Source organism: Delphinus delphis, chromosome 15 (genome assembly GCF_949987515.2).
Source record: "Delphinus delphis chromosome 15, mDelDel1.2, whole genome shotgun sequence".
Taxonomy (NCBI): domain Eukaryota; kingdom Metazoa; phylum Chordata; class Mammalia; order Artiodactyla; family Delphinidae; genus Delphinus; species Delphinus delphis.
The window spans coordinates 49,298,177-49,310,009 of NC_082697.1; the positions used below are offsets into that span (position 1 = coordinate 49,298,177).

Sequence of the window (11,833 nt, forward strand, 5' to 3'; positions counted from 1 at the left end):
CCCCTCCCAGGGGCTCCCAAACCCTGCCTAGAGGCTCTACCACCGTCCCTCTACCCACGGGGCAAGCAGAGGCTGGCCCAGCCCCGACACCTGTCCTGGTGAGGCCGTGTGTGGACACTGAGGGGAGGAGACAGACCTGCCCTGGGCACTGCACCGCCGTCCCCCTGCCTTCCCTGGACCCACTGTCTGTCCAGCCCACGTGCCCCTGGCGCACAAGTACCAGCATTAATGGAGGTGACAGGCGGGCAGCCTTGGGCAAGGAGGCAGAGGACGTTAATGGCCACAATGCCTCTGGCTGGGGGCAGAGAGAGGGGCTGCATGTCCCCACCCCACCCTGCACCAGGACAAGCTGAGGAGAGAAGACTGCTCCCTAGGACCCCACTGGTGCCAGAAGCACCCAGAGACCAGGTCTTCCACCATCCAATCTGCGGACAAGGGGACTGATGCCAAGGAGCCTGGGCAGGGGTTTCAGGGCTCAGGTCACATGGGGGACCAAGCCCCAAAGCTCGGGGATCCCTGACACTGCCTCAGGGAGCAGGGGCCACCTCCCTGCGCCCAAGCTTTCCCCAACATGTTGCAGGGTGGGGTCCAGTGGGTGGGTCATGACCTACCACCACGCCCCACTCCTTGGTGGAAAGTGGGACAGGCCCCAGGCACACTGTGCCAGCTGTGAGGGAGCAGATGTGCCTGGGAGTGCCTCAGGCAGACAGCACAGGGGCACAGGGGCTGGCACTGCTGTCCGGCCTCGCCTGGCTGCAGACCGGCAGTCAGTGCACCTGATGGGCTGACCTGACTCGCACCCCCGTGTACAGGCCATTAGGCTGCAGCCATGGCCAAGCTCTCGGGACCCCTGGGGCAAGTTCAGGGCCCACCTGCACCCCTGGCAAGACCCCTCCTGGAAGCCCAGTCGTGCCTCTCAGGTGCTGAGCCCCTTGGAGATGCCGACACCTCTCCTCCCACCCAGACTTCTGGAAAGGCCCATCCACAGAGGCGGCCTCCACGGCTTCTTCTGAGCTGCCCTCCCTGGACTCCTGCTTTTCCCAACATGCTGTGAGGCCTGGCCTCCTCCCCCCTCTCCGGTGCTCCTTGGTCACCTGGCTTCACTGGGCTGTCCCCTCCGCACCCTGAGAGGCCCCTCCCTTCCCTTGGAGGACGGTAACACCCTCCAACCTGCCCGCCCCCTGTGCTGGCAGCATGGCCTCCCCAGACCCTCAGAGGAGTCAGCAGTGCAGGGCCAGGAAGCACAGAGCCGTCCCTGAGACCCCCACCCCCACTGGCTCAGGGTGACCTGTGCCCCCTGCCCTCTCTGGGCAGTGCCCAAGATAGGGGCCTGGGCCCGGCTGAGTATGTCCGGAGTGGGGTCTGTGTGCAGAAGGAGCAGGCCTCCCGGCCCCCACTCTCCACAGGGCTGCTGGCGTGACGACCGCTCAAGCTGTCTCCCGGCCTGGGGCTGCCTGCACGGTCAGCTGGTCAGCTGGGCCAGGCCAGGCGGGCAGAAAGGAAAAGGCTGGTGGGCTCTGCCACCCACAGCAGTCTTCCAGGCCCCCGCTCTGCCCTGTGGACTTTACGGGGAGAAATGGGGTCCCCCAGGTTGTGTCAGAGAAGGTGGCACTAAGCAGTCACCCTCACATCAGTGTCCTTGCACTGGGTACCCCCAGGACATGGCACCCTGCTCCTTACAGATGTCTGTCGTGGCTGACCAGAGCCCCAACAACTGGGCCATAGCCTCTCACCCTCCTGCACAGCTGGGGAAACTGAGGCCAGGTTCACAGGGCCCAGGAGGCACTAGACTCTGGACCTAGTGTTCTCCATCCCACAGACCCCTACTGGATACTCCTTTTTTCTCCAAAGCACCCCAGCCCCCCAAGCTGAGCTTGAGATACCCCAGGAGCCTGTAGCTGAGCCTACAGGGAAGGCCAAGTAGACACGGGGACCTCTGTGCCTCCACAGAGTGGGCCTGGGGCAGCACACACCCCTCCGACGGCAGACCCCACCCCATGCCTGAGATGGCACACTGCTCATCTCTGGGTTAAGTCACCTTCCCCTGAACAAAGGCAAAAATTTCTTGAGAAACGTGACTGGCCTGTCTTGAGTATCTGTGTCCACTTCTGGAATGGTCCTGGCTGATCAGATGAACTTCCGCTAGGACCCAGCTGAGAAGTGGGCTCCCTGTTAAGTCTGGACAGTTTGGGGATCAACATGGAGTCTAGTACCCTGGGAGGTGGGGCTGGGAGCAGCTCTGGCCGTGAGGACATTAGGGGCGGGAGTTTTCTGGTGGGCCCTTTCCCAGGCCCCGCCTCATTCACCCGGGTCCTCCCAGGAGGGACAGCCAGTGGAGAGGAGTCCTGCCAACAGCAGGCAGATGCAGCCCTCCTTGGGTACCTGCCAGGGGAGTGAGGAGTAGGGGCTGGGGGGTGATGCTTCTAGAAAGGGGGAGTGAGTGCATGTGACCCTCTTTCTGAGCCGGTGGCTGTCAGTGGGCAGGACAGAGGTTTGGGGGTGCAGACCCATTCAGCCTCCTGTTTGGAGAAGAGGGAAGGGTACTGCAGGCAAGTCTTGGCCAGAAAAGGAGGCTTGCTCCACCGTGTGTGCTGGGCTCTGCTGCCGGCTCTCTGCTGCAGCCCTCCCCGAGCTAAGTTCTGTCCCCTCTCGGGCTGGGCTGCAGCCCTCCCCAGGCTGGCTCTGTTCTCCAAGGTCCCCCTGTCCCGGGGCTCAGCCCAGAGGCCCTGGCTCAGGCGGAGGGGCTGTCAGGGGCCAGAGCCCTGCCCTGACGGATGAGTGCTGACGGCCCCACTCCCTGCGTCCTCGGCCGCTGACACCCCATCACACTGCTGCGGGGACCCCGGGAGACCTGGCTGCCTCTGCGCACCCCCGCGGCAGCCTGCAGGCGACGGGGGCGGGGACGGTGCCAGGAGCCCCTCATTCGGCAGCACACCTGCGTCTCCACTCTCGGCTCCGCCGCGACGCTACCCGTCCCTGCCCTGCTCTGGTGGCGCCACTGGTGTCACCGGCCACGGCTCCATCCAGGAGTTGTCGGCGCGGCGGAGACTGCTGAGCGGGTCCCGGGCGCGCGAGGCCGGTGAGTGCGCGGAGGGGGCGACTGTGGGCAGGGAAGTGGGAGAGACGGGGGGGGGGTGCACCTGAGGTGGCCGGTGGGAGACCGCTTCCGGCGCTCGCGCCCCCACCCCCACCGCGAGCCCGGGTCGGAGGTCGCTGCGCCCCCCGGAGCCCGGCGCCGTGGCGCACGGGCGGCCGCTCCCGCCGCCAACTTCTGTAGGTGCGAGTCGGCGTCGGGGGGACGCGGTCCGTGGCGGAGGCTTCGGGGACTCGCTGCCTAGTGAGTGACCGCAGACCGCGTGGGGGCCGCTCCTCAGTTTCCCAGGCCGGAGTCCGAGTTGCGCCCCGAGAGCTTGTGCGGGTCCCGCGGGGTGCGGGGTCGCGGCAGGCGCCAGGCGGGGAGGGGCGCCGGGCGGGGCGGGAAGTTCCCGCGGGGTCCCGGGGCCACGCGCTGACTTATCGGGGCGCCGCAGGTTCTGCTCCGTCCGGGGCGCAGGTACGGCGGGCACGGGGCGGCGGCGGGTCGGAAGTTTGGGGGCTGCGCGGGGCCCGGCAGGGCGTGAGGGGCGCCGGGGTGGCGGGACGCCAAGCTTGTCGGGGCGCGGGCGGGGCAACCCCAGTCCCCACGTCCCCCACTTAGCGGCGTCCAGGCTCGGCGCACCGGGACCATCAGGGCGCAGCAGCCCCATCCTTGTAGGAGGGCGCCCTCCGGGCTCGGCTGTGGAGGGAAGGGGGGAGGGAGTTGGGGTCTCGACTTCAGCCGAGGAGGAGCCTGGTCACTTCCTCTGCACCACGCCCTGTGGGGTGCTCCCAAGTCCCAAGGGCGCCAGCCGGGATGGGTGAGCTATAATCAATCCCCTGGTGGCTGGTGGTGGCTCCAAGCACTGGGTGCCCCCTCTCCCACCCTGGGGTGAGGCCTCCTGCGCCTGGCCTGCCACCAGTTCTGCCCCAGACAGGGAAAGGTTAGTGGGACCAGGTGTATGCACAGGCACACTGCGGGTGCAGGCCGCCCTGGGCACACGCACCCAGTCACGGGTTGGGACACATGTGCGAATGAATGTGCCTTTGGGGGTGTGTGCTGCTGTCTGGGGGTGTCTTCTGCTTGTGCACAAGCACGCTGGGCAGGTGCCAGGTGTTCTCTGGGCCCCTGTGGGGTCAGCAGGTGCTGAGATGGCTCCCAACCAAGCCCCCCCCACCCCAAGCCAGGTGACTGATCTGAAGCGGGAGCACAGGAGGGGCCCCTCGCCCCCTTAGTCCAGAGGCCTAGGAGGAGCCCCCCCAGTTCAGGGGTCTGGCTGGGAAGTGGGGTGGGTGGTGGCACGAGGCAGCACAGCTGTGTGGCTCCCAGGGCTGGGTGATCGATGGCCCCAGCACAGCCGCCTCCATCTCCAGAGCACACACACCCATTTGTCATCTGTATCTTGGGGGGGTGGGGGGCAGGGATGGGGCCTGCCTCTGCACCCACCACCAAGTCCAGGGAGTGTCTGCAGCCCCTAAGGGAGCCCCAGTTCCTCTCCTGGGCACAGCCGCCTCCTCCCAACCATGCACTCCTCTTGGAGCCCTGTCCCCTCCCCGATGTGGACATCCCTGCACAAGCTAGTCACTTAGCCTCTGCTCACCCTGCCCTCCACACTCTAGCCATGGCCATGCCAACCCCACCTCCACAGGGCCCATCTGGACAGGCAGCCCTCGCCACCCCTGTGGCTGTTTCCATAATGGGGGTGCCCATCCAGTGTTTGGGGGCAGCAGACATGACTGCCTGCCATGTACAGAGCCCGAAGGCCAGTGGGGAGGACGGCCTGCTCCCAAAGGCTGCCCAGCTACCCCAGCCCTGCCCTGCTCAGTGCCCTGGCCGTCCCTGAACCCCGGGAGCAGGGCAAGTGTACATGTGTCTACATCCGTGAGTGACTGTGACCCTGTGTGTCCTCAGGTGTGCGTGTGTGTGTGTGTGCATGCGCCCTGTGCCTGTTCACACCCCGGCCGTGCCGAGTGCATTCATGTGTACAGTGACCCCGTCCACTCTGAGTGGAGTGTGAGCCTCGTGTGCCTGGGCCCCTTGCATTTTGGTGGCCGCCCTGCTCTCTGTTCCGAGTCAGCCCAGCCGTGCAGAGGTGGTCCCTCCAGGCGCTGAGTGAGGAGGGCTCAGCGGGAGCTGTACGCTTGTGTGCACACACTCGCTGAGCACCCGGCTGAGGCGCACACTGGGGCGGTGGACAGCCCAGGTGGCAGCCCAGATGGAGTGCAGAGCGGCTTCTGAGCAAGCGTGCGGGGGCATGGGGAGAGGAGGGTCTTGGCCAAGCTCGGCCGCTGCAGGCTCGGCTGCCGACCTGCCGGCAGCCACCCAGATGGAGCCAGGCTGAGCAGGTGGCTGTGCCGTGAGGCCATGCTGGACATCCACGCCCCCCAGCCTGGCCTGGCCCATGCAAGGCTGGCCCCCTCAGAGACCACAGTGCCCACCCGACGCCCTGCAGAGCAGGGACACTGTGTAAACAGGCGCTCAGAACCTCTGCTGGTTTCTCATCTCACGGCTCTTATCCTGGCTTTCCCGCGGGCAGGAAAGTCTCTGGAGGGGTTAAGACAAGGAAGGGCCGTGTCCCCAGGAGTGAGTCTGGTCATACTTGGCTTCCTCCAGTCACTCACCCAGTGCCCGTGGGGTAGACGGAGACCCGGGCTCTGCTGGTGTGGGGGAGATGGGCGTGGATGGAATCACACCAGAAATGGGCCTGCTGGGGACTGGCCAGGCCTGAGGGGAGAGATGCGTGTAGGGTCAACCAATAAAGTACAGGACTTAAGCTTTAATTTCGGATGAACAACAAATAATTTTTTTAGTGCACATTCCAAATATTGGCTAGGTCATACTTATACTAAAAAAGTATTTCCCGTTTACCCGAGTCCCATTTACCTGGGCATCCTGCATTTTTTCTGCCGTGTGTCTGCTGACCCTACAGAGAGTGAGGCAGGGAGGCCACTTCTGCTGGCAGAGGCCAGGGAGGGGGAGGGGGCGGGTGCCGGTGCCTGGATGCTTAGCCTTGAGCTGTGACGGAGGGGAGGGGGCATCGGCCGGGGCGGCTGGCAATGACCGAGGCCCTGTCCGCAGGTGGCCATGGGGCCGGGGCTTGCCCGTTAGCAGCTGCCATGTCCGGAGAGGCAGGCTCATGCCGCCTGGGCCCCGGGGCACGGGCCCGGGCGAGGAAGCCTAAGAAGCCACACTATATCCCACGGCCCTGGGGCAAACCCTACAACTACAAGTGCTTCCAGTGCCCTTTCACCTGCCTGGAGAAGTCCCACCTCTACAACCACATGAAGTACAGCCTCTGTAAGGACTCCCTCTCCCTCCTGCTGGACTCCCCCGACTGGGCCTGCCGCCGGGCATCGGCTGCGTCCCGGCCACGTGCACCCACCCCAGGCCACCCCGCGGATTCCTCGGACCCCATGGACCCCAGCGGCCGGCCCCAAGGAGCGCTGGACGCTCCCGCCACGCCCGACCACATGGTCACCGATGTCCTCTCCCTGCGCCGCTGGGTTGGGGGCCCCAGGCCAGGGGCCGAGGGGTCCCCAGAGACACTGCTCCCTGAGGCCAGGGACTCCCAGAAGGGTGCAAGCCTCGGTGGCCTCCTGGCCGAGTCGTGGAAGCCGGGGAGGGGTGGGGGCCTGAGGAGCACGTCCGGGGTGGACGTGCCTGCCACGGGCCCTGAGAGCAGTGTCCCCTGCTACCCCCCGCCCACCCCCGGGGAGTTCCCTGAGGCCCAGAGCCTCCACCTGTCCCTGCTGGGCGTCAACTACCCTCTCGGCCCGGGCCTCTTTTCCTACCTGGGGCCCTCCCTGGCCGCTGCCGCCCACGTGCCCTTCCTGGCCTCAGCCAGCCCCCTACTGCCCCCGGCCACTGCCTTCCCTGCCCCACAGCCCCCAGAGCGCCCGGCCCTGGTCCCTCGCCTGTACTACCCCCTGCTCCTGGAGCACAGCCTGGGGCTACCGGCAGGCAAGACTGCCCTTGCCAAGCCCTCCGCCCCCCCCAAAGGGCCCCCCGAGACTCTGGTCCCTGGGCTGCTGAAGTTGCCAGTGCCTGGGCTGGGTGGGCCCTGGCCCCGTGGTGCTCTCAGGGACCCGGGGAAGGAGGGGGGGCTGGAGCGGGCTGCCCAGAGCGACCCCAAGAGGAAGCTGGCCCTGGGAGGCAGGCCAGAAGCCCCACAGGACCCCTGCAGCAGGATGAAATTCAGTTCCCAGAGCAGGTGGGTGTCAGGGGCCCCAGTCGTGGGGGTGTTAGGAGACGTGGGAAGAGGGCTGGGGGGGAGGGTGGCTGGGCCCCCAGCTGGAGCTCAGTCACCAGGAATAGGGGCTTCAGGCCGCAGAGGGGAGACTGAGACCAGAGAGCCAAACTGTCCTTCCTTCTGGGGTTCCGAGGCCCTAGGCCAGGGCGCCAGGCTGGACAGGGGCGTGAAGGGGGTGGGGCACTGTGTGCGCAGCACAGCCTCCTGACTGGCTTCTGCCCCCCAGCCTGAGGACCGGCCCCTCCGTGATGCTGTGGCCTGAGGACAAGGAGCTAAGTGACCTTGAGAGCCCTGGTCCTGCGGCCCCCCTGCCCCAGCAACCGCTGGGCCTGTTGCTGGGGGGCCCTGGGCACGTGGGCGAGGACCTGACTCGGGCCCTTGGTGACTGTGCCAGGGTGGAACAGCGCCTGGGCCAGTTGGCGCCTGCTGGGGGCCTGGCCCCGCGGCCTCTGCGGGAGCAGCTGGGGAAGATCCGCCGGGAGCTGCTCACCATCCACCAGGCGCTGGAGCGGGCCGTGCGGCCACCTGACACTCCCCTCGACCTCTCTGTGAAACGGGCACCCACCAAGGGGCATGAGGTGCCCCCAGGGCTCTGGGGGCAGCCGGAGCTGGGCCCCATGCTGGTCCGGGGGACCCCCAAGCCACCCGGCATGCTGGCAGCCCAGCCTCTGTCCAGCCACACCACCAAGTGTGAGGCTGACTCCAGTGTCCCTCCACCGGGTCTTCCCCTCCAGGCCCCAGAGGACCCTGTCCTTCCTGGCAGCTGGGGCACCCGTGGTGGGCCTGGGGGCTCCTGGCCCCCTGAGGCTGTCCCTGGCCTGCAGAACCCCACGGGTGCCGAGGTCTGACCACAGCCCCTGCTGCCATCTCTGTCCTTAACAGACAGGGGCCCTTCTCCAACCCCATGCCTGCTGCCTGGCCCCACACCTGCCCCAGCATGCCCGTGGACAGACCCCACCCGCCATGGCCATACCCGTCTCTGGGGCCACACAAGTACAGCAGAGGGTCATGGCTCTTTAGTGATCACAGTTGTGGACATTAAAATGGAAACCACCTTCACACCCCGTCTGGGCCTCCTTCATCCCTCGCTGGTCTAGCGTCACCTTCTGCAGAGATGTCCCCAGACTGAGCGTCAGGGGGGCAGTGTCCAGACCTCCTCTTGTGGACTGGGCCCTCCCTGGGGGGCCGGAGTCTGGGGAGAGAGTGGGGAGCTTTCTATGGGGGGGGCAGAGTGGGGCGGGGGGAGGCAGGTAGGTGTGCACGGTCTCAGCCCTGGTCAGGCCTGTGTTTCTGCACATGGGCTGTGGGCAGGGACCCCTGGACATGCTTCAGCCCCCATCTGGCAGGACAGGCCTAATGTCAGATTCATGCAGGAGGCCGCTCCCTCTGTGGTTCAACGGTGCCCCCACATTCTGTGGCCCAGGGCTGTTCGCCCAGCGTGGCCTCCGCTGGGCCCCTGCCAGCCCCTGCAGCCACGATAGGCATCGGTGGCCTTCACAGCTCGCTGCCTCCCTCCCAGCGCGACCAGACTTGGCTTTTCCCACAGGCGGGGGTGGGGGGTGGGGGGCAGGCGGGGAGGGGTGCCCGGGGACCCTCGGACCCAGCGAATCACTTCTGTTCCTGGGAGCTGGCCGCACCTCCACGCCCACCCAGCAATGGCCCCAGGGAGGGCAGTTCCTGCCTGTGCCTGGCTCCCCACGCTGGGCCAGCCGGGCTGGGGCCAGTCGGATCAGGACCTGCGGCCGCCCCATTAACCGCACCGGTAGCAGATAGCATCGCCGCCCGCCCCTCCGCAGTGTCCAGAGCTGGGGTGCAGGCGGTCAGGTAGGGAGTGCTGTGGGTCACAGACACGGCTGACCCCCACCTTCCAGGGGCTTCCTGGAGGGGCTGTGGGCTGAGTCAGGCGGTGTCTGGAGAATCCCCAGGTCCTGAGTCTGAGGGAGACCCACCCCACCTTGACCTCCCGTTAGCACCCCTACCTGGCTACCGCACCCCGACTTCTTATCACCCAATGGACAGACATAAGCCTGACCCTGCTGGCAGGCTGGTGCAGGAACAGGATCAGAGAGACAGGACCCAACCTGTCTAGTCTGTGGGGGTGCAAGATGCAGCCCCTGGAGGCCCCCGCCCTGGACTCTGGTGAGTGACCCAGCCAGCAGGTTGGGGGCACAGCCCCTTCCCCCAGGTCCTGAGATTTCAGTCCTGCTGGAGGACTGAGGCGGTGCTGTCTCCTGAGACAGCAGGTGGTGGAGGCCCTGGGCCCCCTGGGGAGGGTGGGCTGAGAGGACCGTGAGTGCAACCAGCTGTGCAGGGGCAGCGTGAAGAATGTCCCAGAGGCCAGAGTAAAGGCCCCGAGGCAGGAATGTGGCAGCACTGGAAGGTACGTGGTGGGGTCAGCAGCTGAGTGATTGGACTCCTTAGAGCTTCCTTGGGTGCTGCTCAAAGGTGGCCCAGCCAGAGCTCTGCCTCCCTGCCCCCCTTCCCCCCTTCCCCCCCTCCTCTGCCAGGTGGCTCCTCCCACCCCCTCAGGCTCTGGTTTCCAACAACAGAGCACGAGCCCCCCCAGGTAGGAGACCCCTCCCCACAGCCAGAGAGGCCTAGGAAAGGACTCCTGCTTCACCCCTCAGGAGTTGGAAGTCTCCAAGGGCTGTGTGGGGCAATGGGCAGGGGCTTGGGCTGCCCCCAACAAGGGCCACTTTCCCTGTCTGGAGAAAAGGTTCTATGGGCGGAGGCGTTTGAGAAACACTGCTCATCTGTCACCCCTCCCCCCACCTCGGACACCTAGACGCCCCTGAGCTCATTCCGGCCTCAGAACAAAACCCACAGCAGCCCTCCTGGGTCATGTGTCTCCCAGAATTGTGTTCAGGGACCGCATCTGGGAAAATAGGGCCCAGAAGCACGGCTGGAAGTCGGGACCTGGTGGAACAGAGTCAAATTTGTAAAACAGGAGGAACCAGCACCGCCGGGAAGTGTGCAGGGGGTCCACTGTCACACTGCTTGGCACATGGTGGGGTGTCGTTTCTTTTGCAGCCCCAAACTTGGCCCAGTTGGAGGACTGGCTCAGAGAGGCTGAGGCTGTGATGTCCGCCTACCGGCCAGCTCTCTGGCCTCCTACCCTGACCTCCTGGGCCTCCCCCACCAGCGGGTCAGCCACGTCCCAGGGACCACGCCTCACACTGGACCTGCCTGGAGACCCCACTCACTCCTGGTGGCCCCGGCTGCTTGGGTGGATCCCAGTGCCCGCAGGGGCTGGGGCCTGCACTGCTCCCCAGATGGCCTGCTCTTCCTGACGGCTGGGACTGCACCCTGCATCCACGTGCTGGACCTCTAGGGACACTCCATCTGCCACCTGCCCTGCCTTGTGCCAGGGGCCAGGGCCTTCGTGACGGAGGACGTGGCTGTGACAGCTGCTGGGCTCGTGGTGATCAGTGACCTGGTCCACAGGGCTGTCCGTGTGCTGCAGCACACCGTCCGAGCCCCTCAAGGCCGCTGGGTGACAGTGGGCACGTTCTTGGCCCCCAGGGGGCTAGCTGTGGACACCCTTGACCACCTCTTGGTGACAAACTACGTGCCCGGGGCTGTGCACAGCTTCACACTGGGCCCTGCCTTGGAGCCACTGGCCCCCGCCTCCATGCTGGGCCTGGAGGGCCCCTGCTGGGTGGGTCTGGGGCCCGATGGGGGCCTGGCTGTGAGCAAGGAGTTTGGGGACGTGTGGCTGTTTGGCAGTGCCCGCCAGCCCCTGTGCTCCCTGGGGGACCTGACTGGGCACCACTTTGGCAGCCCAGCAGGCGTGTGCACCGACGCAGCGGGCAGTGTCATTGTGGCGGACGAGCAGCGGCACCAGGTGACCCTGTTCCCCTGGGCCAGGGCGCCCATCTGCCTGGTGTCCGAGGGGCTGAGGTGGCCCCTGGGTGTGGCCTGTGCGCCCCAGGGCCAGCTCATGGTGGCGGATGCAGAGGACGGCTACATCAAAGTGTACCAGTCCTACTTGGAATTCGCCTGATCCGGTGGGCTTGAACGGGAGCAGCCCCTCACTGTGCATGGGTCCAGCCCCCGGAGTTTGGACCACGACAGGAGGAATGTTCAGGGTTTGCAGGGTCCTCCAGGGCTGCTGGCCATGCCTTCCTGACCTTGTACATTTGCTGACACTCCTGAGCACTGCTGTCGGGCCCGGGCCTGGCCTCCTGTCTTCCTCCTGGAGAGGATTCAGACTTGGTCCACAGCCTGGATCAGCTGCCTCCCAGCCTCCAAGGCCCAAGAGGCCTGCGCTTTGGGGCTGGCAGCTGAAGCCTGGAGATCTTCAGCGTGTTGGGCCAGCTACCAGCACTTACCCAGGCAGGATCTCCCACCAGGTGCCGCAGCCCCAGCCTCCTAATCAGACAGAGGCAGGCAGGGAGGGTGTGGCTGGGCGGGCAGGGCCGGGCTGGGCTGGGCTGGGCAGCCTGGGCAGGGGCGCGGCCCTGCACTGTCCACCATTTTCAGAGGTGCCCCAGGTGCCAAGCCTCCTG

At 66.3% G+C, this 11,833-nt stretch overlaps 2 protein-coding genes across 2 annotated transcripts; both read left to right on the forward strand.

Annotated features, from left to right (window-relative positions):
- The first annotated feature begins 6,192 nt into the window (after positions 1-6,192).
- Positions 6,193-8,173, forward strand: PRR35 (proline rich 35). Its single transcript, XM_060032967.1, has 2 exons — positions 6,193-7,286; positions 7,552-8,173. Exons 1-2 carry the CDS (start codon positions 6,193-6,195, stop codon positions 8,171-8,173), a joined length of 1,716 nt encoding a protein of 571 aa, XP_059888950.1.
- A 2,753-nt stretch (positions 8,174-10,926) lies between these two features.
- On the forward strand, positions 10,927-11,328 carry NHLRC4 (NHL repeat containing 4). The gene has a single exon (XM_060030982.1). It carries the CDS (start codon positions 10,957-10,959, stop codon positions 11,326-11,328), a length of 372 nt encoding a protein of 123 aa, XP_059886965.1. The 5' UTR covers positions 10,927-10,956.
- The last annotated feature ends 505 nt before the right edge of the window (positions 11,329-11,833 follow it).